Source organism: Rhipicephalus microplus, chromosome 5, assembly GCF_043290135.1.
Source record: "Rhipicephalus microplus isolate Deutch F79 chromosome 5, USDA_Rmic, whole genome shotgun sequence".
Lineage (NCBI taxonomy): Eukaryota > Metazoa > Arthropoda > Arachnida > Ixodida > Ixodidae > Rhipicephalus > Rhipicephalus microplus.
The window spans coordinates 79112388-79136637 of record NC_134704.1 but is presented as its reverse complement, the minus strand read 5'-3'; the positions used below and the strand labels follow the sequence as shown (position 1 = coordinate 79136637).

Genomic DNA, 24250 nt, shown 5'->3' with positions numbered 1-24250 from the left:
ACCAGTCTCTTTCCTCCACAAACCTTCTCAATGTCTTGAAGCCAACTTCAATAAAGACACTTTTCTTTAGAGAAATCACGCATGCTGCATGGACAGATAACATTGAGCTGCTTTCAAATTACCAAGTGCATGCCGTCGCCTGTAAAGCCAAGACCAAGTGTTGCAGCGACGCAGTTACTTATAATGGGCATCTGCAAACGTGAAAGCTGTAGATTCTAGCTGACCAACGGGTAAATGTGAATGCTGCAACGATTATAGATAGAAACATGATGCTCAGTTATCTCGATCTCAATTTGTGGCACTGAATGTTGCCTGCCTTAATGTCTGCAATGCAGTGACTGAGAGAATAAAAAGAACAATGACAACAGAGTGGCATTCCCAGACACTCACTTTATTTCATCCCTCCATTTCAAAGACAAAACGAAAACATAATAAAGCCTGCAGACAAAACAAAAACATAATAAAGCCTGCTTAAGCAGGTTATCACACACACACACACACACACAATCATGCCCGCTCGTTTACGCTGTACATGTACAATGCGACCAGCAGCAATCGACCTGTTTTCCTCATGACATCTTTAACATATTCCCCTGGAATGATTACAGGGACACTTAGCAAGTGTAAGGAAACGAGCTCGATTGCAGGTCATGGAAAGACGCTCATGTTATACTAAACTCGCATACTCTTCACAATCATAGAAAAAGGGGAACAAAAAGTCTCTTGATCTGCGTCTTCACATTAGCAATGAGTCCTGGAAATCCAGAGCAGGGTCCCGAGAAGTCAAGAAAAAAAAAGACAAGATAAAAAAAGCTGTCCAATATGCTGCCTGAAAAATGACTTGATGCAACTGCATGTTTTTTTTGTTTTTTTTTTTTTGCAGGGCATCGTCGGCGTCTGTGGCACAGCAGCTACAGCCGCGGCGGCGGCGTGGTCCGGATCCATTAGCGGGCCGGAGGAAAGTGCAAGTGCCTTGAGGCCCCACGGAGGGTACCCATTTCTTCTTCCAGAGGCGCACGCAGATGGCGCCCATCGGGGGGGAATGTCTAGCAAGCACGAAGTTAAGAGGGAGGAGCAGAGGATATGATGCATACACACGCGTGATCACAAGAAGGAATAAAACCTAGGAAGCGTCAGCTGGTGGTTGAGGCTGCGGCGGTGGTGGTGACAACTGTGGTGAAGACGACGTCCTGGTTGGTGATTGCGGCTGTGGCTGTGGTTGTGCTTGCGCCTGCGGCTGCGGCTGCTGCTCCGGCTGCTGGTGCATGGCAGCCATCCAGGCTCGGTGCTCCTCCTGATAGCCCCGCAGCGGAATCACGAACACACTGATGTCGTCAATGGTGGCCGCCCGGTTGTCGACTGTCCGCCAGCTCCGCTCCTTGAGCTTGCCTCGGGAGTGCATCACGAGGTCCTGGGCGGCCGAGATGTACCTGCGTAGCCCGCATGCACACGGAGCGTTCACAGACTGCTCTGCTGTACGAGACCAGCAACTCCTAGTCCCTCGGACTTGGCTTTGTGGTCTCGGTCATCGCGACCAGCACCGCACCGACATTGACGACACGATGAAGACGATGACGACGTGGACCAGACCGAACGTACTGAGGGTGGGGGGCAACGAAATCGCACAACCCCCATCTTCCACTTTCCTCTTCTATCTCCATTCCTTACCCTTTACTCCCACTGAAACAGTCACAGCTGCTAATCTGTGTTGTGCGCTCAAACATTATGTGAATGCGTTTACTCTTAACAAATGCCAGGACAGCCATGGACATTACTTATTCTTTACAAAAAAGAAAATATGCTGTGGTTGCTTGCCTACTCCCTATATTGTGTTCTTTGAAGTGTTTCCTGTAAGTCCTCTGTTGTACTGGTTGCTACTAAACATGATAAATGATGATACTTTGCAAAAATATTCAACTTCGCAGCATTTGAGTATGAAGCGATGCATAATTGTATATTTTAGGCATACTGCTAGAGTTATTCTGTAAAATTTCAATTGATTACATTTAACTTCCATGATGGATGCTTCTCAAGGGCAGTAAAAATTTAATGCACGTTGCATTAACCTAGTTTGTGTATTTGTCAAAATTGTAAATACTTTCCGTCCACCACTGATTTACAAACGTTATTCTTGAATATTACCCATTCAATTAGCTAAGATAAGAACACACACACACAAGAAAGCATTTTTTTTTTCAATTAGGTCAATGTTGGTTCTAAATACGGGAAGTTTCTTATGAATGTGGCCTGGGTTACACGAGATGGTATGGATCGGCACAATCATCATTCGCATAACACTTTTTTTTTTATTTCAAAACCAAGTCAGCGTGCATGTCCTGGATTGACGTGCATCAGGCAAGCTCCGCTTACAATAATCCACGATGCCTCCACATCCCTCTACACTTTACTGACTGTACAAAGTTTGGCTTGCCTACTTCGACATAGTAAAAGAAAGGCTCTCACAATATTGGTCTTAAAATGGCCTTTCGGATGCATTCACTTCTCCGAGACGGGCCAATGCTCCTCACCCACGTAGGTAGACCTTGAGCAAACTTTTGAGGACTAGATGACCCCTTTTCCTCTCTCTACTGATCCCCATGCGCTATGTGGTAACCGTACTGCAGCCCGTTCGAAACGGCGATACGCATTATGCATGTACAGAAACGAATATGTGCCGAGCATACTGGGTTGTAGTGGTACACGAAATTATTCGCTCGCTCCTTTTGACGGCCGCTCATATCAAACGAAGGTACTGCCTCTTCCAGTGCATCAGCGCGCCTTCGGTTTTTTTGCTGCAGCGAGTACGAGATTGGCTACCTCAACTTGTATTCCGTGGTGGTAAGCCAGAAACTACTATATAGCCTGTATAATACTAACAACAAATGAAAGAAATTCTTTTTCTGCCGTTTTGTTGCTCCCGCCTTGGGTGAATACAACACTGTTGCTGCGTCGTCTTTTTCTTCTGAAAAATAAAAAAATAATACGGTAGCACATGTGCCCTCCCCATCTGTCTGGTGTGTCCCAAACTGTCTGCATGTTTCTGTCCCCATGTACATAAACCTCTAATTTTCAAGCTCCTACAAGGCATGCCGACATAGAAGAAGTTGAGGTTTCAATTGTGGCCGTGGCAGCCACATCTCATTTAGGTCAGAAAGCGATAGAGCACAAGGTTTATAGGAGCACCTTAAAAATTTGAGGAGTCCTTCACTACACTACGGTGTGCCTCCTAATCAGACCATGCTGTAAGCATGTAATAACCCTGAATTATAAATTTTTTTACACCGAAAAAGCTCCCCAACATTCCCCAAAATTGGCACACATATTGTACTGGTTCCCAAAATATCAGTTTGATTTGTCCATTTCTAGCCGAACATTACATACAGTTAATTATATTACGAAAAATAACACTATATGTATTCAGAATATTACGGAATATACGTAATATCAAATAATATATACAGTACATGCAATAAACAAAATAGTACAGAATATTGATCAAAACGAAGTCATTCACTTAAAGTATGTGAACAATTTTTTTTTTTTACTTTCAAAAGGCAATGCAGAAGGCACTGTAAGCACAAAATACTCCTACTGAATACCTTTGACTATGGCTGATAAACCAAACTCTAGCGTGGATAATTAAAACATTGTCTTGGGACACTATGCATACTACAATACGTTGAAATGCATGCAGCTTGGAGCTTGAAAGTTAGAGCATTCACATGTTTTCTTCAGCTTCAAAAAGGTATAGCAATTTTAGTAGGGGGCAAACAACGTGGTCCACTATATCAAACAAAAACTAAATGTTGTGCGAAGATGCTGATGACAGTGATGCAACTGAGGTTGTGTGATGTTGCGCCGAGCGCGTATTTTAAGGCCTCTCCGTTTTGCCAGCTCGTTCTTTGTTCTGCTTGAGTTTGCGCCGCGTCTGGTGCTGTAGTGCAACATCTTGGAGCACAGGACAAAGCGTGCAATAGCCCTCGGAAAACAATTTATCGCAAGAAAACAAAATGGCTGCCTTAATGTTGCAACGAAGTTAGCTATAGTTACCTGGTTGTGAATGCAATTCAGTTGTACTAATCAAACCTGTACAGCTATCCTTACCGACCAAATGTAACTAGGTCACTTTCAATTTGCTTTATGAACACCCAGCGACACCATCTAAAAATAATGCATTTAGTGTTGTAACCGGAGTACGACTACTCAGTCACTTCCCTAGTTTTCCGATGACTTAGCGCATATAAATCATTTTCTTTCTCCACACACTTTAGAAAGCAATCAATCGACTGCAATGAATACTACAGAGGAGCAAAGTAGCGAATGCTACTAACGAAAAAATTTGCCTGATCTTGACATCAAGCCTATGGTATTCCTTCGGGCTGGAGTATTGTTGGTAATGTACGGGTCAAAATATCAGACGATAGACATCACAGGTTTAAAATAACAGCACGCTTAACTGCAGCAAAGCAGCTCGGCACTCGATTTAAAAGCCTTTTTGTTACCAGGAAAGGAGCCAAGGTGAAGTGCAGTAAAAAACATGCATTTTTCCATGCATCTGTTGTTTCTTCCTCATTAAACGACAGTCGTTAACAGCAACCAGCGTGTTAATGAGACTGCGGCTGTCACGGAAAATCGGTAGACTTAAATACATGTACCGCGAATATGTGGTTGCCTTAGGTACTCCACGGCAACCTCATTTGAACTGTGTATGCATTTCGGATCAGCTCAAAATAGAGCGCTTTCGTTTTTGGCAAAGCATGGCGGCTACGTGTCCATAAAACCGTGTCTTCATTTGTGATCTTTTTGTTAGTAAACTACTTTCAAAGTGCTGTGTGGTGTTCTGGATGCTGCTCATTTTCAGTGTGCAGAAAAAAATAAGAGGCTTCAGTCGTTCTGGTGGCTCGAAAAGGTTGGGCAAGAAAGGACGTTGAAGAACGAAGGTGCTAAATTGACCCTGGGCAGAAGCAAAAGATGAAGAGATGCTGGAAGTGAAAACACCCCCATGTCAACAAATGTTGCATATGCTCATATGATCTCTGTAGATGCTGCAGTAACTACAAGTAAATGCATGACATGTTTGCTCATAAATGCGTCGTTTTTTTTCCCCAACCATTGCACTTAACATTCTAAAGGGACACATTAGATCAGTTCAGATTGATAGGATTTTGCTCTCGGAACTCTGGGGCCGCTAATTTCAAGAGTGCATCAGTACACTCCATACAAGTTTTTTTCTGGTCTGGCTGCCACTGATGCGTAACTACGCATATTTTCATGCTTCTCGAATCTTTATTCTAGCCATAAGAGCTTTTTGTATCTCATCAGAAATCTGTGGTGCTTTTGGTTATTGCGATTTTTGTCATAATCTTACAATATTCTGTGAAGATTTTTTCTGCTTTGGTGTACCCAGTTTTGATTGCTTTTGTCTTGCTGAAAAGCAGAGTGTTTAGTGAATGCAATAGTGTACCAAATTTCTCATTGAAAATAATATATATATTTTTAGACTAAAATAATATATATATTTTTAGACTGGTTGAAATAATAGATGTGCTTTTTCTTAATCATTAAAATGAGAATTTACAACTTTCATAACATTTCTTTTACAGAAACTAGAACCATATAATTATCCTGGCTGGACAGTTTGACATCAGTGAAATCCAATGGCATTTCATTTAGTGATACCAAATAGCCAGATGATTAACAATGCGCTCAAATCAAGTTGTCATGAATTATAAGTTTAGAAATTAATGGCACAGTGTACACAAAAACTGAGCTCATATTTGATGTGAGTGCATGAAGGTACACAATCACAAAATTTTTTATTATCCTACCATAAATAAAATAATAAAGCACCTTATATAAAAAAATCTTTGCCCCCTAAGGCAATACCATCGTCACCATTCGCCCCCTTCCCTGGGTGTCAAACGAAACTGTAGTTGACGAAATGACACCTAGCTGGAAGCACCTTACATCCTCAAGGCTCTTCCTCCTAGTCAGAGAGAACATAGAGTTTCCTCCTAATAATACGCTAGAGAGTTTGGTGCCATTGCCTACGAGAGCTGCAACGCATGGCGCTTCAGCCAGCATTGCAAGGGATAGATAGTACACGAATTTGTCTAATCTTCGTTCTTTGGACTCCGTTAGGCTCCGTTCAACAAATGCTCAACAGTCCCACTTTATGACCTTGAGCTTACCAATTCAAATCGGGTCCCAAAGTTTATGACATTCCATACTTTTATCAGAAACAAATGCCAATACACAACCTTAAACAAAGCCACAAACATGATTAGGGAAATCCGTGTAGCACCTGTCATTTACGTGGTGGCCGAACGACCGCAACATCCGAGTTCCCTTTAGTAAATATTGTAGGAAACTCTATGGGACAGACCTCTGCTGAAGATGTTTACATGTAACTGTCAACAATGTATTGTCTCCGTTGCTCGAAGTGAACAATGTTATCTCTTCCAACAAACATTCCTACAGCGCAATTACCGATCACCTGTTGCCTGTTTGCTGGCAGCACGTTACGCCACTTTTGCTTTATGAAAATCAATCAGAAATTCCAACAAAAGGGGGTGCAATGTTTTATGTAGTGAATAACCAGGCCTTAACAAAGGTGTACAGCTCATTTCGTACTTGTCTGTGGAAGACAATCAAGATTATTTATTTATTTTACCCTAAGGGCCAAATGGCATAACACCATGCAGTCATAAAATACTCATTCCACATGCTTTGCAGTACAGTTATTTTGTTGATATACACTCAAACCTCATTATAACAAACTTGCATCTTACATAAAAATACGTTCATTATATCCAAAAATTCGTTACAAATATTTATTTTTAAAACTAAATTTATTGCAATACTATTTTTCATTTATTTCATTATAACCGTCATTTTGCTATATCCAGTTTCGTTATAACGAGCTTTGAGTGTTACAATGCTTTTTACTGAGTAACTGCGGTAAAGTTGTGAGTAAAGCCACAGTAGGACATTGCCTACTCACCTGAACTTGAAACGTTGAGTGTCGCTAGCAGGAAAGTGGTCAAGCGACTTGAGCACAATCTGAGCTGCTCTGTCATTGGGCAGCACATCCCACAGGCCGTCGGTGCCCATGACAAGCACGTCACCATCCGTAAGTTCCTCCCCGCAGACGTCGAAGATGCGAACCTACACGGGTGTGAGGTCAATGCACTTACTACGTGGAGACATGAACATACTGCATGGGAAATCACTGTATAATCACATGGTTTCTGTATAATGCACACAATTGGGGCGCTTTGAAAAGTAGTCGGCTCATTTCTGCGATGGTGCTTGTTTTTGTTTGAGCGCCTCGCGCACTTTTGCGTCGATTTCGTCTAACGCGTGTCTTTCGATGGTCTTTTTTTTTTTTTACACTAGGAAATTTAAATGGTTGTAAGCACCACGCGTCGCATGCTTCGATTCTAGGACCTGCGAGAATGCATGCTAAACACGTTTGGTGCAAGTGCAGCCCTTGAAAAGGCTGTTTTGGTTATAATGCGGTAACACTTATAGTGCGGATATTTGCAACTCGCATTATAAGCGGTCTATAATGTATAAACTTTGCCGTGTAATTCTTTTTTTGAAGCCAGCAGTGCACCTATTATTTTGAGTGTGCTGCATCCTTTCTGACACAGCGCAACATTTGGTTATCAGGCCATTTTCCTTTCTCATTCGGTGGGCCCGCTGTAAACGGTTCAACTTCCGCCAGATAAACAAGCTTAGCGTCAATCCAGCGTGCAATGTGTCGACGATGTTTGTCAAGTCTGCATGTTTACCTCGGGCTCTGGAGTCAGGAATGGCTTGATGTCCACATTGCTGCTTTGCGCCTTGAGGTCATGATCTCCAAAGCCTCTGGTCACTCCGATGGTAGCCAGGACACGACTCTGCAGGGTAAAAGAATGTCAGCATGATTTATACTTCGACTACACTATTTGAAAAGTAAATAGATAATAAAAACTTTGGGAAAAATCTTGGTTACTGTGAAGGAAGCCGCAGAAACCCTCGTCACCTTTAAGAAATTTTTTTTTTTGACACTGCAGACAGCATGCGAGCAGCTGTGTACTTTCACAAGCTCAGCGAAATTTTGTCTGTGCGAAATTCCGCTCGAAAACAGACGAGCATCCGAGATTACCTTGTGAAGTAAAGGTACGTTGACAAAAACTCTTGAAATTATTGTGTTCGTTTCGACCATTCTATATTCCGAACATTTGGCTGATTCTGACATTTTTTTTTTTCCTGTCCGTAGAAATCTGAATGAACAAGCTTTTACTGTGGTTGCTGGCGTGGAAATCTTCATTTGCGGCCACTTTATTTTCTTTTTCTCTCCGAGTGTTTTCGCAGAAAATTTTCCCCGTGTAATTCTCGCACCTCCCCAACTTTTCATCAGTTTTCTGCAAAAAAAGTGTGAGGTTTATGCAAGTAAATATGGTAGTTGATTTCAGATATTTTAGGACATCAGCACAGCAACAATGACAATTAAAATGAAATCATATGGGATCAACATAAACGACAAACTTACCCTCTTGCCCTCTCCATAAATAAGCGGAAATCGGAGGTCATCGGTTGTCACCGTCCTGTAGGCCCTGCACATACAGTGTCAAAAAGAGTCTAGGCTAAGTGCATTAAAAGAAATGGCAGAAGATACATTAGTAAGGAATTGCAGCACTTTTATTTTGATTTTATAACAGTATTATATTGACGGAAAAAGAAGAGTGGAGTAAACAGGAGTTAATTTTGTTTTAACAGCAGCAGTGCAGCTCCTGCAGTTGCCAGTATCCACTGCTGTTTGTTATAGCCCCAATCTGTTTCGACTAACTTTCGTGTTTCACATGATGGCGATGTAAAACAATAAATGCCAGTATCAAGTCATTAGTGGCCAGACCGCAAAACAGCCATGAAGTAACACTCATCCCTTCATCATCATCATCATCATCATCATCAGCCTGACTACGTCCACTGCAGGACAAAGGCCTCTCCCATGTTCCGCCAGTTAACCCGGTCCTGTGCTTGCTGCTGCCAATTTATACCCGCAAACTTCTTAATCTCATCTGCCCACCTAATCTTCTGTTTCCCCCTAACCCGCTTGCCTTCTCTAGAAATCCAGTTAGTTACCTTTAATGACCAGCGGTTATCCTGTCTACGCGCTACATGCCCGGCCCATGTCTATTTCCTCTTTATTTCAACTATGATATCCTTAACCCCCGTTTGTCCTCTAATCCACTCTGCTTTCTTCTTGCCTCTTAAGGTTAAACCATTTTTCTTTCAATTGCTCGCTGCGTCGTCCTCAATTTAGGCTGAACCCTCTTTGTAAGTCTCCAGGTTTCTGCTCCGTAGCTAAGTACCGGCACGATACAGCTGTTATATACCTTCCTCTTAAGGGATAGTGGCAATCTACCTGTCATAATTTGAGAGTGCTTGCCGAATGTGCTCCACCCCATTCTTATTCTTCTAGTTACTTCAACTTCGTGGTTCGGCTCTGCGGTTATTACCTGCCCTAAGTAGACATAGTCTTTTACAACTTGAAGTGCACTATTACCTATCTCGAAGCGCTGTTCTTTTCCGAGGTTGTTGTACATTAATTTCGTTTTCTGCAGATTAATTTTGAGACCCACCTTTCTGCTCTCCTTGTCTAACTCTGTAATCATGAGTTGCAATTCGTCCCCTGAGTTACTCAGCAATGCAATGTCATCGGCGAAGCGCAGGTTACTAAGGTATACTCTCCATTAACTCTTATCCCTAACTGTTCCCATTCTAGGCTTCTGAAAACCTCCTGTAAGCACGCGGTAAATAGCATTGCGGAGATTGTGTCCCCCTGCCTTACACCCTTCTTGATTGGTATTCTGTTGCTTTCTTTATGAAGCACTATGGTAGCAGTTGATCCCCTGTAGATTTCTTCCAGAATGTTTATATATACTTCATCTGATTCCGCAGTGTCTGCATGATGGCTGATATTCCTACTGAATCAAACGCCTTCTCGTAATCTATGAAGGCTATGTATAGTGGTTGGTTATATTCTGAGCATTTCTCTATTACGTGATTGATAGTATGAATGTGGTCAATTGTTGAGTAGCCTGCTCGAAATCCTGCTTGTTCCTTTGGTTGATTGAATTCTAATGTTTTCTTTACTCTGTTAGCAATTACCTTTGTAAATAGCTTGTATACTACAGAGAGCAAGCTGATCGGCCTGTAGTTCTTCAAGTTCTTGTCATCTCCTTTCTTATGTATTAACATGATGTTAGCGTTCTTCCAAGACTCTGGTACTCTTCCCGTCAGGAGACACCTCGTAAACAGGGTGGCTAGTTTTTCTAACACAATCTCTCCTCCATCTTTCAGCAGATCTGATGTTACGTGATCCTCAGCAGCCGCTTTGCCTCTTTGCATGCTCTCCAAAGCTTTTCTGACTTCTTCTATCATTACTGGTGGAGTGTCATCTGGGTTACTGTTAGTTCTTATAGTATTAACGTTGTGGTTGTCTTGGCTACTGTACAGATCTCTGTAAAACTCCTCCTCTATTTTAACTATCCTATCCATATTGGTAATTGATTTGCCTTCTTTGTCCCTTAGTGCATACATCCGACTTTTGCCTATCCCAAGTTTCCTTTTCACTACTTTGACGCTTCCTCCGTTTTTCAGAGCGTGTTCAATTCTCTCCATGTTATACCTTCTTACATCGCATACCTTACGCCTATTAATCAACTTCAAAAGCTCTGCCAGTGCTATTTTGTCTGTTGTACTTGAGACTTTCATGATTTGACGCTTCTTAATTAGATTCTTCGTTTCCTGGGAAAGCTTTCCAGTCTCCTGTCTAACTACCCTGCCTCCAACTTCCACTGCACACTCCGTAATGATACTCTTCAGATAATCATTCATTGCATGTACGCTAAGATTGGTTTCCTCACTAAGATCCGAGTACCTGTTCTGAAGCGACACTCTGAATTCTTGTACCTTTCCTCTCAGTGCTAGCTCATTGACTGGCTTCTTGGGTATCAGTTTCTGTCGTTCCTTCTTCAAGTCTAGGCGAATTCGAGACCGTACCATTCTATGGTCACTGCATCGTACCTTGCCAACCACTTCCACATCCTGCACGATTCCTGGGTGTGCAGTCATTATAAAGTCTATTTCGTTCTTATTTTCCCCATTAGGGCTCCTCCATGTCGACTTGGGGATTTCTCGTTTTCGGTAGAAGGTATTCAAAATCCGTAAATTATTGCGTTCTGCGAATTCTACTAGTAGCTCTCCTCTGGCGTTTTTAGTACCGATGCCATAATCTTCCACTGCTTCTTCCCTACTTTTGCATTAAAGTTGCCCATCACTATAGTATACTGTGTTTTTACCTTACTCATTGCCGATTCTACGTCTTCATAGAAGCTTTCAATTGAAGCGTCATCATGGCTGGATGTAGTGCGTAAGCCTGTACCACCTTCATCTTGTATCTTTTATTCAGTTTAGTTACAATACCTACCACCCTTTCATTAATGCTATAGTATTCCTCTATGTTGCCAGCTATGTTTCTGTGAATTAGAAACCCCGCTCCCAGTTCTCTTCTGTCTGCCAAGCCCTGATAGCAAAGGACGTGCCCATTCTGTAGCACTGATTGATATGTGGGGTTTAACGTCCCAAAACCACTATATGATTATGAGAGACGCCGTAGTGGAGGGCTCCGGAAACTTAGACCACCTGGGGTTCTTTAATGTGCACCCAAATCTGAGCACACGGGCCTACAACATTTCCGCCTCCATCGGAAATGCAGCCGCCGCAGCCGGGATTCGAACCCGCGCCCTGCGGGTCAGCAGCCGAGTACCTTAGCCACTAGACCACCGCGGCGGGGCCCCATTCTGTAGCACTGTATAGGCCTCATCTGTTCTCCTGACCTCACTGAGCCCTATTATATCCAATTCAACACCCTCTAGCTCCTCGAATAGTACAGCTAGACTTCCCTCACTAGATAAGGTTCTAGCATTAAATGTTGCCAAGTTCAGGTTTCAATGGCGGCCTGTCCGCCATTCCTTCATACCCTGATCCAAGTACATAAAGAATGGAGCCACCTTCTAACTTGCATTGTTGATGACAATTAAGTATTATCAAGACGGTTGCAGCCCAGAGTACTTACGGGACTATTATTGCGATATTGATCACAGGATGAAAGGAATGTTTGCTGCCGCTGTAGCGATAGAGTCATCAATTCACTAACTTCATCATTACATTCCTGATGATGATAACTGATGAATATCATTTAACCCTTTACAAGTCAAAGACGTACATGTACATCATCTGCTAACAAGCAAGAAATGGTCAGACTCTCACCCATGCACATCATTGCCAGTATGTTTAAAGCACACCCCTTTTTCGATCACTTTTCTTTTCTGGCATGTGCTGCCACAATGCAGGAATAAGTGTTGCAATTTGCTTCTTGCGCTGTAGTGACACGTATCCCGAAGGAGTGCGGCCAGTAGAGTGGGTCCGGTTTTAGCGAGCCGCAGGTCACGCGTTAACCGTTGCTGTGGCGAGAACACGATACTGTTCAAGATCACAACACTTTATTGTCTGTGGCAACACCAAATGCAGTACAGCCCTTTGCAAAGGCGCGGCGGGAAGGCAAATGGTCTTATCCACGCCACGGGCGTACAAGTACTACACAGGGTGCCAGGAGCATGTCTCCGTAGAAAAGGTGATTCACGGAGACACCAGAACCAAGGCCCGGTTGCTTGAGCGAGGGCAAAGGCGCTCGCGTTGGCTTCAGAGGGAGACGGGTCGGCATAGCTTGGCCACGCACAAGGACACCGTACCACCCTTCGGCCGTGCGTACACAGAGGGGCAACAAAAGGTGAGTGTTTGCCTCGAGCGCGAGGCGCCGTCAGCGAAGTCCGACGCGCCCCGAGCGACGAGAGTCGACGGACGGAAAAGATTGCGTGGCTCACTGTCAACTGTCCCGGAGAGTATCTGACCCGCTCCCGACACACGCGCGCAAGACCTCTCGGGACACCCTGAGCGCGGCGCCACAGTCGACATCCGCTACAGGGTGAGAGGGGTTAAACGTCACGTCTCTCTCCCAGCGCGGCAGACAGCCGAGGAGGGGAGTCATGTCGGAACATTAGAACGGCAGAAAAGGCAGCAAAGCCCGCGCAAAGGCAGCGGGCTAGCCTCAATTCCCACAGCGCTGATGTCTCAACATTTTCTTTTTGCTTTACTACAGAGGTGCACCGGCTAGTTTCGGTTTCGTTTTTCGGCTGGTTCTCACTTCGTTGCACCCGCACAACTGATGGGTTTTTAGTTTAGAATCTTTTAAAAGGTGACTAATTATGTGAGTAAATACGGTACGTTAAAGCAAAGGAAAAAACAGACACCTCTAATACAGTTGGTATTCCATTCATATGAACATATGATGGTCAGGTAATGAAAACAAAGAAAATATTCTAGCTGACTATAAAGCAGGGCTTTTTGTAAATAGGGATTGCTATTCCCAGTTCCACCTGAGGTGGTGTTCAATTTGAAATGAATTGAACCTCCATCTAACATCAACATAGTATATCAGTTTAATTCTGTGACAACGAGCCAACTCACACAGGCTGTACGCGTAACCACTCAATTCAAACCACGAAGAATATGCTCACCAGCCTGTCATGAAGGCGTCCCGGCACAGCAGTCGCTTGCCCAGGTCAGCTCGCACGGGGCGTCGCACAAATTCCAGGTGAGTGAACTCGCTGCCCAGCAGCTCGGGGCACTGCATGCCCTGCAGACAAGATTGCTCGTGGTTCTAGCCTTTTCAGAGGCAACATATGAAAAACTGTCTGCAAGTGGGTCAAGTTTAGGCAATATTGTTTTAAGAGACTCGATATTCTATTGCCACAAATATATATATCATCATAATACATGTGCTTTATAGTATTTAATATTAACTATATTTTAAGGAAAGATTTATTTATTCTGAAGAAGTTCGTGCTCTGTTCTAGCATAAGTAGAATCGAATCTCGGGCTAGAAATACAGTGGTACTGTTGTTATGGTTATTTTGGGCAGAGGAATAGTTAAACTTTTGACGTGGGCCATGGAAAGCATAATGTCAAACAGCTCGTGAAACATAGTACTAGTGCTTTATGAAAAGTCATTATATATCCCCCAGTGCACCGTGAGATTAATGTCTGAAACATTACAAAGGCCAATGGTTCAACTTGGTTAGGGCGGGGTGCTGGAAACTAATGCTAACGTTGTTACAGTAGGCTTTATGTTAACACTTTCACCGATGTGCTGGCTAAAGGCAAGCACATATTCGTTTGAAAAAAGGTTACGCATTTGCACAAGAAAAAAAAAAAAAGAAAAACTCTGAGAACTGTCACGCCCTTTAAAACTTCGTTACCAAAATGAAGCCACGATTTTGTCGCTTATGCTGCAAGTGGCGTTCAATGTCCCGACTTTCGCTTGCGAGACCCTTGGTGATTGGCTTCACATGAGCACACTTGTTGACACTGTCGCACCACACCACTCACTCAGAATTCAGCAGTTCAAACACTGCTGGCAATGGGTGCATGAAGATGCCTGGGTTCGGAGCACTCAAGATCTCGAAGCACAATATTACCGTTTTCAAATTAACCATATTGCGCGACCATTAGGTGGAAGAAACACTAGCTACCGTACGCCCCCTCAGCTGTTAGGAATGCTGCTGCGGCTTGGAATAACAGCTCTTTTATTTACATGCCTGAATGCCCATAAAAGCAACACCTTTAGAACATAATAAAGGCATCCCCACACTGCAGGGTCTCCGATTTTTTTTCTTCTTTTTGAATTCCGGTAGCTTTCTTTCAATTTTAAACAAAACCTTTGATATTTAATATTCAATTCAATACTTTATATATTACTGACCACTATTCAGCACCATTCGATCCTAGAAGAAATTTCGCTATTCGCACACTCCTACCATTAAGACAAATCCACTCTTAGGGTGCAGTTGTCGAACAAGAGTGTATTTCGTTCACGGTGTAAGAAAAGTAATTTGGGTGCGCACACTTCGCCAAGCTAATGTTCACCTCTTTCCTCCTCATAGCCATTGCATCGCAGCGCCACCCCGCAACCGCGGCCGGCTCATGTACTATAGCAGACGAGCTGCGTGCATGGCATCCGTAACAGCGCTGTGCACGTGAGAATACAGTGTTTGAAGTACGATGTGTTTTTTTCCCCCTCACACTGTGCAGCCAATTGCGGTGTTCGCCGCACGTGGCGTTTTTCAGTCGCGAGAAATAGCGAGAAAGGTGGTATGTGTTTCTAGAGTTGCTAGCGTGCACAGTTAAAAAATACCATGAGGTGAACAAAAAAAAGCGTGTTTGCCTCATTTCACTTAATTTCGTAAACCCCCATGTCACAGTGCTCCCCACAAAACTGCGGCCGGCGCATGTACTAAAGGCGAGCATTATCTGGACATACTCTCGATCACGGCGGGCAGAGAGTGTCCACGCTTAAATTATTTTTCTTACATTGTGCGTTTGTCACATAATGTGCATATCCAAATGCACGTCTTGAAATTATTGTGTTTATGAACACTGCGCGACAGGTATTTCCGAGTAATCAACGGTGTACACTCTACAGTTGAGCCATGGCATTAGTGACAGCAACATGATGAGCGCTGGGTTTTCAAGAAAATAAATGCAAGCACGTTGGAGGATGAGTTATTGTTATCAAACCAAAAAGACTCCTGAAAGGCCGTTTTTAGAGAACAGAGTGCGAGAAAACTGTAGTAGGAGGTGTGTAAATGAAGTGACACATTGGCCAGCAACAACGAAAACAACAATTAAGTTAATACATCTGTGATAAATCTTCAGCAGCGACAAAATAGCAAGTGTGTTGCCCTTATAAATGTTTTTGCGACACATACACTTGCAAGACAAAGAAGAAAATGCATCTACAGTGACGGAAGTGACAATTTCCTTTGTGGAGCAGATTCTGGAACAGAAAAAATTTCTATAGCTCAGGGTTGCTATTGGCGTTTTTGGAGCAATGAAGGTTCCTAATAACTCCTGAAGTGTAAAACATCACTTAAGAATCTAATAAATATTTATATTTATTACTAAACAGGCTATGCGCAAGTATGCCGCTAGTATACAAGCAGTACAGTTGGCGTAAATCATAGGCAGGTTGGGGCGGGGGTCATGAGTGTCCAGACTTTTCTGGTGTTCAGGCTGGGGAGGACAACCATTGCAAGTGTCCCCCTTGAGATTTAGCTTTATCACGTGATATATTTGAGTTAACAGTCAAGTATAGCACAATAAACTTTTTAAAAGGCTTTATATCTTCATGAGTACCTGTGTTCAATGCCCCTCAGCTGTGTGAACTATGGATATTGAAAAAAGGTGAAAAAAAGAGACTAAATAGAACAATGCAATTGCTCGAGCTCTGACCCCATGCTCGTTTTTTTAAATTTTATTTGAAAGCATGATTGAATTCCTATATAAATCAAAATACAATCAATACTGGAACAATGAATTGGACACCATGGCCTGATATGTGTAATCCCTTGAGGTTTTTCTGGATTTGCGTCACTGAGTTGCACACAAGGATGATAGTGTATATGGCTTGCTATTGGTTTCGCCTATGCTCACGGGATGGTCCCATGGCTCAACTTCATTTTTTTTAGTTTGCTACACCATTTTGGAGCAGGTCTGGAGGAGCTACAAGTAAATATTGCACTTTGGAGCAGCATTTCTCTTTTGGAGCAGTTTGGAGCTATTGGAGCAGAATTACCAAAACTGCATCTATAATTACAGTTCAACTCTTTTACAAGGGACATGCACTGGCAGCGACTTTTGTCTTCTGTAAGAGGTGTCTCTTACAAGTAAAGTACAACATGTGCACTTTCTTGTCAACACCTATTTCAATACTTCCATATCGGTGTCTTTTATACTGATTTGTCTCGTAGATCAGTGCCTCTTATAAAGGGGTTCAACTGTATAGCTAGGCTAAGCTTCACAATAAGTCATCATGTCCATCCCGTAAGCCGGCACTGAGCTAAAGTCGGTTCATAGCAAAGAATTAAGAACGTGCCGAGAGTATCTGCCACCATACATGCATGCCCTGCAGAGAAGCTGGCTTGTTGCATTTGTAAGGAGGGAAAATGCAAAGAACGTACGAACGCTTACATCATGGGAGTTGGGCAGGTAGAAGCTCGAGAGGAAGAGTGAAACGATTCAGAAAGAGTACATGAAAGTGGCCATAGAGAAGGGGGATAAAAGAAACTAGTGCACAACTGCCTTGTACGACCACGCAATCTCGACTGCACGAACACAGCTGCACTTGCAGCTGGCTGAGAGTGTAGCACAACGCCTTTCTGTTAGGGACTCTCAGTGAAGCTTGGCTGGCAAAAGAAACTTCCTCTGCGTAAATCTACACATACATAGCCATGACCTGCATAAACATGAAATCACTGCTGGATTATGCACTGTGTACCAAAACACAGTTATAAGGTCAGAGCAGCAGCTGGGGTTGAAACGGTCCTACCGATTCCTTAACATTCCGCACAAAGTTTCCTTACTGCGCATGGCCATTGAGAAAAAGTGCTAAAGATAAAACTGAAACAATAGGCTTTGCACTTGTATAAATAAACCTTATCTTAGCACTTACAGCAACCTGCCATCACGAATATTTAGGTTCATTTCGACACATTTTCTGACATAAGAACACATTTTACACTGAATACTGTTCTCACTTCCTGACCAGAAGGCGAGACCTCTAGTAAACCTTAGTATTTCTATTGCATCTGTCTATCTCTCTCTATTTTAACACTGCTTTGAATTTGGTTCCTTGTAGATTACACATTGTTATTTATGAGCCCGTGTTACAGACATTTTTTTGCTATTCTTGTTTTCTTATTGAAAACTTTTTTCTTTTTTGACAATTGTGAGCTTTGCGTTCCCATTTATTTTTATCTGTATTGCTGTTTGACAAGCATCTTGTTACTGCAAACTCTGTGGCTGTCGTGTGTCAGTTTTTATTTTTGTAGTAATTTGATCCATGATGTCCTCCATACTCAATGCTCTCCATGGAGCCTGTTAGGTACTACTTGCAAATAAATAAACCGAAGGTGCACGAATTTCAGTGAGGTACGTGCTTCCAAGAGGAGCAACCTGGGAGGATGGGATGATATGGAATGCCAGTGAAGCAACATTTGTCTGTATTTCTTTATATGATATTTTATCTTCTGCTTACTGGGTCAAGATGATAATAGGCCATCATGTTAAGCTGAGACAACCATGAACTTTTTTTTGTTATTCTGTCTGAAAATTTCGGGTTGAGCACACACACTACAGTGATGTCAACAGAACACCTTCAGAGTCAATTATTCTGCCTTACAATGCATCACACGAACATTTGTACTAGCTTTGGCATTCTATCTAACCATTGTAGCGGCAAAACTACTCCATTTATGCTGCGTAGAAAAGCCACAAGCAACCAACATGCTGCCGTGCTACATATACAAACGAGCGATAAATTTTTGACTCTCTACGCTGCACACCAGATGGGAACACCAGTTGAATGTTTTTCTATTCATGCATCCGCACATAACTTTTGTCTATTCCGTACAGGCACAGACCAACAATGTAACACACTGTAAAGCCATCAATACTATCATTGTCCAACGCAACTATCCTAGCTTTCATTTTTCTTTCCTGTTACAAACAAATGTGCTGTTAGCTCTTGATTGTTAGCCGAGGCAATGTTTCGCACATGGCAACATCAGGATCTCACCAAGATGAATGACTCACCAAATGCTTGATCCGGGACCTCTCCGTCTCGGGCGTGAAGTCGCAAGACATGGGGATCACCTGCTCCCCACGACAGATGATAGCCCTGCGTGTGCACGAGTCACGCACGTGTAGGGATGTTAGGGTTCACAGCAGGACTAACTGCTGTTTGGAGCAGTTATCAGAATGTCAGGCTGTAACAACAAGGAACTGCATACGTAGGAAGTATTTCATGCTCTCCGAGTGCCTCTTTTAGGCCATCTATATAATTTATACCATAATTCTGAAAACTTTATTGTTGTATTTTATTATTTTAATTTATTAAGCCTCAGAATCAAAGCAATGAATACAATAAAGGATAGAAAAAAAATGTTTTTATCAAAAGGCTTCTTAGACAATTTTAGTTAGCTTTAACAAAGGCATATAACGTCTTCTCAGACAAGTGATACAAAAAATGTACTAAGGTCACAAACATGTACCTAGTAATAAATCAAGCCCTGGATAACAGAATGCGCTTACATTACATGTCCAAAGTAAAAACAAAAAAAGATTATACAATATTAGCTAAAGCTGCCCAAAACAAATGATTATCATGAGTTGATACGATATTATCAGGAAGGTGATTCCGTTTAGTAGATGACCGAATAGGTGACTGAATGATGGCTTTGGTGCGACACGTTTCCAGGCCAACCTTCTAACAATGGTCAATTCGAGGCGATGTTTATAGTTCTTAAAAAGTGTGCCCCTCCCGGAGTGTATGATGATGGAATAGTTTGTGAAGAAAAAAAAAACAGACGTGTGATTTTACAAGACAGTAACATTTGTGAAAGATTTGTTTTCACAGCAGTTCGATTGCCTTTTGCAATTTGATTGTAGTTACACAATATAAAGCAAGCTGAATTATTTTGCACAAGTTCTAATGAATTTGAATGGTCTCAAAGAAAAAAACAAACAATTTTCCTTCCTTTTCTGAAGAAAAAGAGAAATAACTTCCCACTGCCCACCAAAATGTTTGCAGTAGGGCAATTAATTTTGCATGTTTTACATGGACATAATATGAAATGGCAATCAAAATATCTTGGCTGTTTTGAGAATACACTGCGTCATGGTCAATACGCCATCAAGATGTAACTTGTACAATTGCTTCGTTTCAAAGCTGACACAGACGTTAGTGCGTGATAGAACAAGCATATCAGCTCAACGTTTTTCCCAAATGAGTCGCACCGTCATAAAGGTGGAGAAGTGTGATGTGCAGCTTTCGTACAACAGTGACATGTGAACTGCATTCAAACTGAATATGAAAAAAATGAGGCCTATTGTCTTGGAACAATGGACCTTTCCAACGAGGACAAAAGGTTAACTCTATCTGGACTGCTAACTGCAGGCACAACAAAGCACGCTTCCTGCCAATGTTTCTAGCATGTTTGAACAATTTGTGAAAAGGTCAAAAAAATACAACAACACTGAGGACAGACACACTTAACGGAAAGGTCAAAGTGCATTACCAAACAAAGCAACAGAATGCCCTCTGCATCCACTGAAAACAGCCTTGCGCATCAAGGTATCACCGCACAACCTACCTACAGCAACCTATCAAGTTACGACACCTCAGTGAACAACATTTCCCTCCAATCCTATGACAGCGAGATAACACGTCGTAATCAGAAGTCTTGAGTCGAGTCCTGAGTGAATTCAACGTTTTTTTTCTTAAAGACCATGAGCATAAAATGTCACAAGCGCTATATTGACAGTCTACGGCTACCTCTGAGCAACTACGGATAAATTGTAAATAGGCTGACAATATTAACAGAAATTCTTTGGCGAAATCTTGTAGATGGTACAGGTTGCCTGAAGGGGCATACTCAACTGTGTGGTGGTCACTGCACAGTGTGACACCGAAATCGAAAAAGTTAGCCACAGGTAACACTCGACCAAGCTTGTTCTAAGTTAACTCGATTCAACCAAGATGTTCTCTAATAATGGCGCATCCCAGCAACTTTCGATTGCTACTGGGCCTGATACAGATCAAGTTTCTTCATTGTGAATGGCTACTTTGTATAATCTACGGTAAACAGACAATCATGATCGAGAACGGCGATCAAGATTTGAAAGTGCACCACGTAAGGTCGCGTAACACCCACTCATTGTATGGTGCATAGGTGGTTTCACGTTCTAGACAGATAGAAAAGCTGCTTCTGAAGGTAAGAAATGAACCCGGATCTACGCATTTGGAAGTCCCTGAACCAAAGTAGTGAATAAGTGATGTGTTCTAACACATAATTGACAGACAAAATAGTCAGCACATTGATTTTTTCCAAATTAGCCACACTTGAAGTAAAACAAGCAATTACAATTGGAATTATGAAAGTGAATCTACTACAACATATGTAACCAGCTGAAAAAAAAAAAAAAAACCTTACAAGCAAACATCAGCTATCAATTCGACAATTCAATTCAGTCAACATGTGTTTGAGAGCCTTGAATTCCAAATATTCTGAAATTTTATTTATGAAACATGTCTCAGCTATGCAATTGAGTGGAATACATGATCCAAAGCTAGGCATTACAAAAAATGAGAAGAAAGGACGTCTGAGGAGAGAAGCTACCTGGAAATGCATGCAGCTGAATGTCAAAGCTACTGTGCGACTCTGATGGGTGACCATCACAACAATGAAGCAACAAATTATGTGCAACAGGAATTTGATGCGTTCTGATGAAACCAAACATTGCAAAACAAGCCGCATTGGAAAGGTTGCATGGCTAAACAATGCATCCCCTTAGACAGTACTTTAACAAATGCTTTAACAACTATTCAGCCCCAAAAGCATTCAAAAAGTACTGGAAACATAGCATCAGAAATACTAGCAAACTGCGATGAAACCGTTCTGAGGACAAACAACAATTAAACCAATGAAGCAGTGGTTAAAAGAGAAACCAATGCAGCTTTCTTCTATTACACAGTACCTGCTGTCACCGGCGTTGGCCAGGTACAGCTTCCCGAGGATGAAAAGCGCCACGAGCACAGTGCAGCCACCGGTCATTTTGAAGTGCTTCTTGTCGTGCGCAATTTGCTTGTCCATGTCCCAGAAGGCAGTCTCCAGGGCACCAATGATGAGACTGTCAGCGGTAATCTTGCGATCACCGAAGGGTAGGAAGCCGCCTTCGGGCGCAGAGGCCCCTCCGTCTGGCACCAGCAACTCCATCACGCTCATCAATTTGTCCTGCGTGTGCATGGCACCAGTGTGAGAAAGTCCCGTGCTAATGTCTTTCTTGTTAGGTGAATGGTGTGGCGCTAAATCCTACATTAAATACAGCGCCACTAGAGTGACACCTGAGCAAGTGCGTAGCACGGGCAACCCAGCGATTCTCTTGGCTATCGCGCGCTTGTTGAAGCGGTGGCGCCCTCTCTTGACCGGCGTGGGTATCAGCCGCGCGTTCGTGAAGCGTTTTTTTTTTTTTGGGGGGGGGGGCGATTATTAGAAAATTAGTGCTATTAATTACCGGTTATTTTTTCAGCTGAATCACTGATACTTCGTTACTTTATTTCGCGCTGGTTTTGAGCATCCTTAACCTCGTTCAAGGCGTGTATTAACCGCAACCGTGGTAAACGAGACGGAGAATGAAGAACAAGCCATGCCACCAAAGTGCTAGGCACCTAAAATAGAACGTGCACTTGGGCGAGGAGTGCTCACCTGCAGCATCCGCTGGAGCACGTTTGACGCGGCCACGGCCACCCCGGATCCCGCGTGGCCATCAAAAAGCGCGAAGTAGACCCACGGCAGCTCGGCGCCGTCCCCGTGTGCCCCACGCCGCACGGCACCGCGGTACACGGCAGCCTGGTCCTCGTTGCGCAGGCTCTTGCCCGCGTTGATGGTCCTGCACCACACCGCCCACCGCCAGAATGAATGGGGACGCTCTACGTCAAACCCCCCACCACACCGCGCACCCCTGCGCCAAACCCGCGCCGCTCACTCTGCATAGCCGGCGTTCCACGGGATCTTGCTCACGTCTCGCGGCACTATGATGGGCCTGATGACATGGTCAGCCGACACTTGAACTTCGTCGTCGGTGGTGAGCTGAAGGAAGCTAGGCCTCGTGTACTTAAACTTGAGCGGCAGCTTGTCACCGTCGCCGGGTGCTTCGCCGTCCCTCACAGCCGGCAGGGCGTCGAGTCCGCCCACAACGTTGTAGAGGGCATTCTTGACCCGGCTGAACATAGCTGATCGACCACGGCCGGGCCTCGGACGGCGCCCTACTACAGCATCGCGGAAAAAGACCGACCGCTGGGACGTTCTATTACATGCTGCTCGGACCCGCTGCCATGCTTGCGAGCTGGCGTGTGCGGAAGTGACGCCAAACCGAATTTCCACGTGATGTAAACACAGGGCACTTTGGTGCGATTGAACTGCAGTGATCTGCAGCTAATTAACACCGAGAAAAGCTCACGGCGACGCGACACTGGCTTGACAGGCAGCGAGCGTAATCTGAAAGGAATTTGGTTAACGATCAATACGTAGCGGTAGCGCGTACGGCTTCTCTCGAGCGATCATGACAAGCGAAACTGGCGCGAGACACGAAGGGATTTGCCGCATATGTTATGCAACGACGCAATCACCACTGCCGCTTCCACTGTCTTGTGCTGCTGCCTGCTGGTCACTGATTGGAACCATGCATTTCTCGTTACAGCACTGCACGCGTCACAGCGTAACGCCTGTTACCACGTTTACCGCAACTTCCAGTGCGGCTAGCGTCTCTTCTGAACAATCTGGCGTACCTCTTTTGTGTGTGTTGTTTGCACCAAAGGTGGCGTTGCAATCGCTATAAACAATAGGTCCTAGATGTTTCATCTTGGGACCTTTTACCTCAGAACACCTACACACTACCATTTGCTTATACACCTTATATATGCGCCGTCGCCCATGAATTTCGCAACTTAAAACTCTGATTATGGTGGTCATGATCGTGGTAATAAACTGCCCACATCACTGCTGTCACTGTCACTACTTGCCGAAGGACTTTCTCACCAAAATGCATCGCTAAGTGGTTAATTACGCCGTTCTCAATTATTCAGCTGGCTCGATTTTGCAGCCCTGGTAGGAGACACATATGGGACACATTCGGAAACAGATCTCGAAATACAAGCATGATCAACTCACTAGTTTAACAAAGCTATTATCATTTCTTCCGTGATAAATTTGAGAGATTTTTGTTTAACACATTGGAGTTTATTGGAGACAAGATATGGCTTCGTGAATTTTCGCATCGTCAAAATTAACGGCTAAAATTAATGGCCCACCCAATTAAGCTACAAAACGCAGCTTGTGAAGAAAACACGTGTCATTTGATGCGCCACCTCGGTTGACAATAATAGTAAAAAAACTAACAACGTGTTTACACTTTCAATGTTAAAAATACTGTACTATTTATTCTGATTGGTGGGTGACGCAATAATCTGGAAAATGTTTTTTTTTTTGTAACTGGAAAGTTGTTTGTTTAAATTCTGTTT

At 43.3% G+C, this 24250-nt stretch overlaps 2 protein-coding genes across 2 annotated transcripts in view; one reads left to right on the top strand and one right to left on the bottom strand.

Annotated features, from left to right (window-relative positions):
* LOC119173810 (uncharacterized) overlaps window positions 1-1123 on the top strand; it is a 32240-nt gene extending 31117 nt beyond the window's left edge. The window contains exon 9 of the mRNA XM_075895716.1: window positions 884-1123. Within this exon, the coding sequence (XP_075751831.1) occupies window positions 884-977 (94 nt within the window). The 3' untranslated portion in view covers window positions 978-1123. The remainder of the gene's footprint in view (window positions 1-883) is intronic.
* LOC119174395 (protein phosphatase 1H) lies at window positions 371-23403 on the bottom strand. Its single transcript, XM_037425277.2, has 9 exons — window positions 22717-23403; window positions 22437-22620; window positions 21709-21965; window positions 18766-18850; window positions 13632-13750; window positions 8540-8603; window positions 7797-7904; window positions 7004-7167; window positions 371-1430 (listed from the first exon to the last, which is right to left on the bottom strand). The coding sequence occupies exons 1-9, from the start codon at window positions 22959-22961 to the stop codon at window positions 1124-1126; spliced, it is 1533 nt and encodes a 510-aa protein (XP_037281174.2). The 5' UTR covers window positions 22962-23403; the 3' UTR covers window positions 371-1123.
* Between the last annotated feature and the right edge of the window lie 847 nt (window positions 23404-24250).

What these genes read in the sequence shown, in the direction of transcription:
- LOC119174395 (XM_037425277.2), bottom strand. Translation starts at nt 22,961, where the DNA reads ATGTTCAGCCGGGTCAAGAATGCCCTCTACAACGTTGTGGGCGGACTC. An exon ending in TGCTCCAGCGGATGCTGCAG is followed by an intron (nt 21,966 to 22,436) that starts GTGAGCACTCCT and finishes ATGCACACGCAG; the next exon opens with GACAAATTGATGAGCGTGAT. An exon ending in GCCAACGCCGGTGACAGCAG is followed by an intron (nt 18,851 to 21,708) that starts GTACTGTGTAAT and finishes GTGCACACGCAG; the next exon opens with GGCTATCATCTGTCGTGGGG.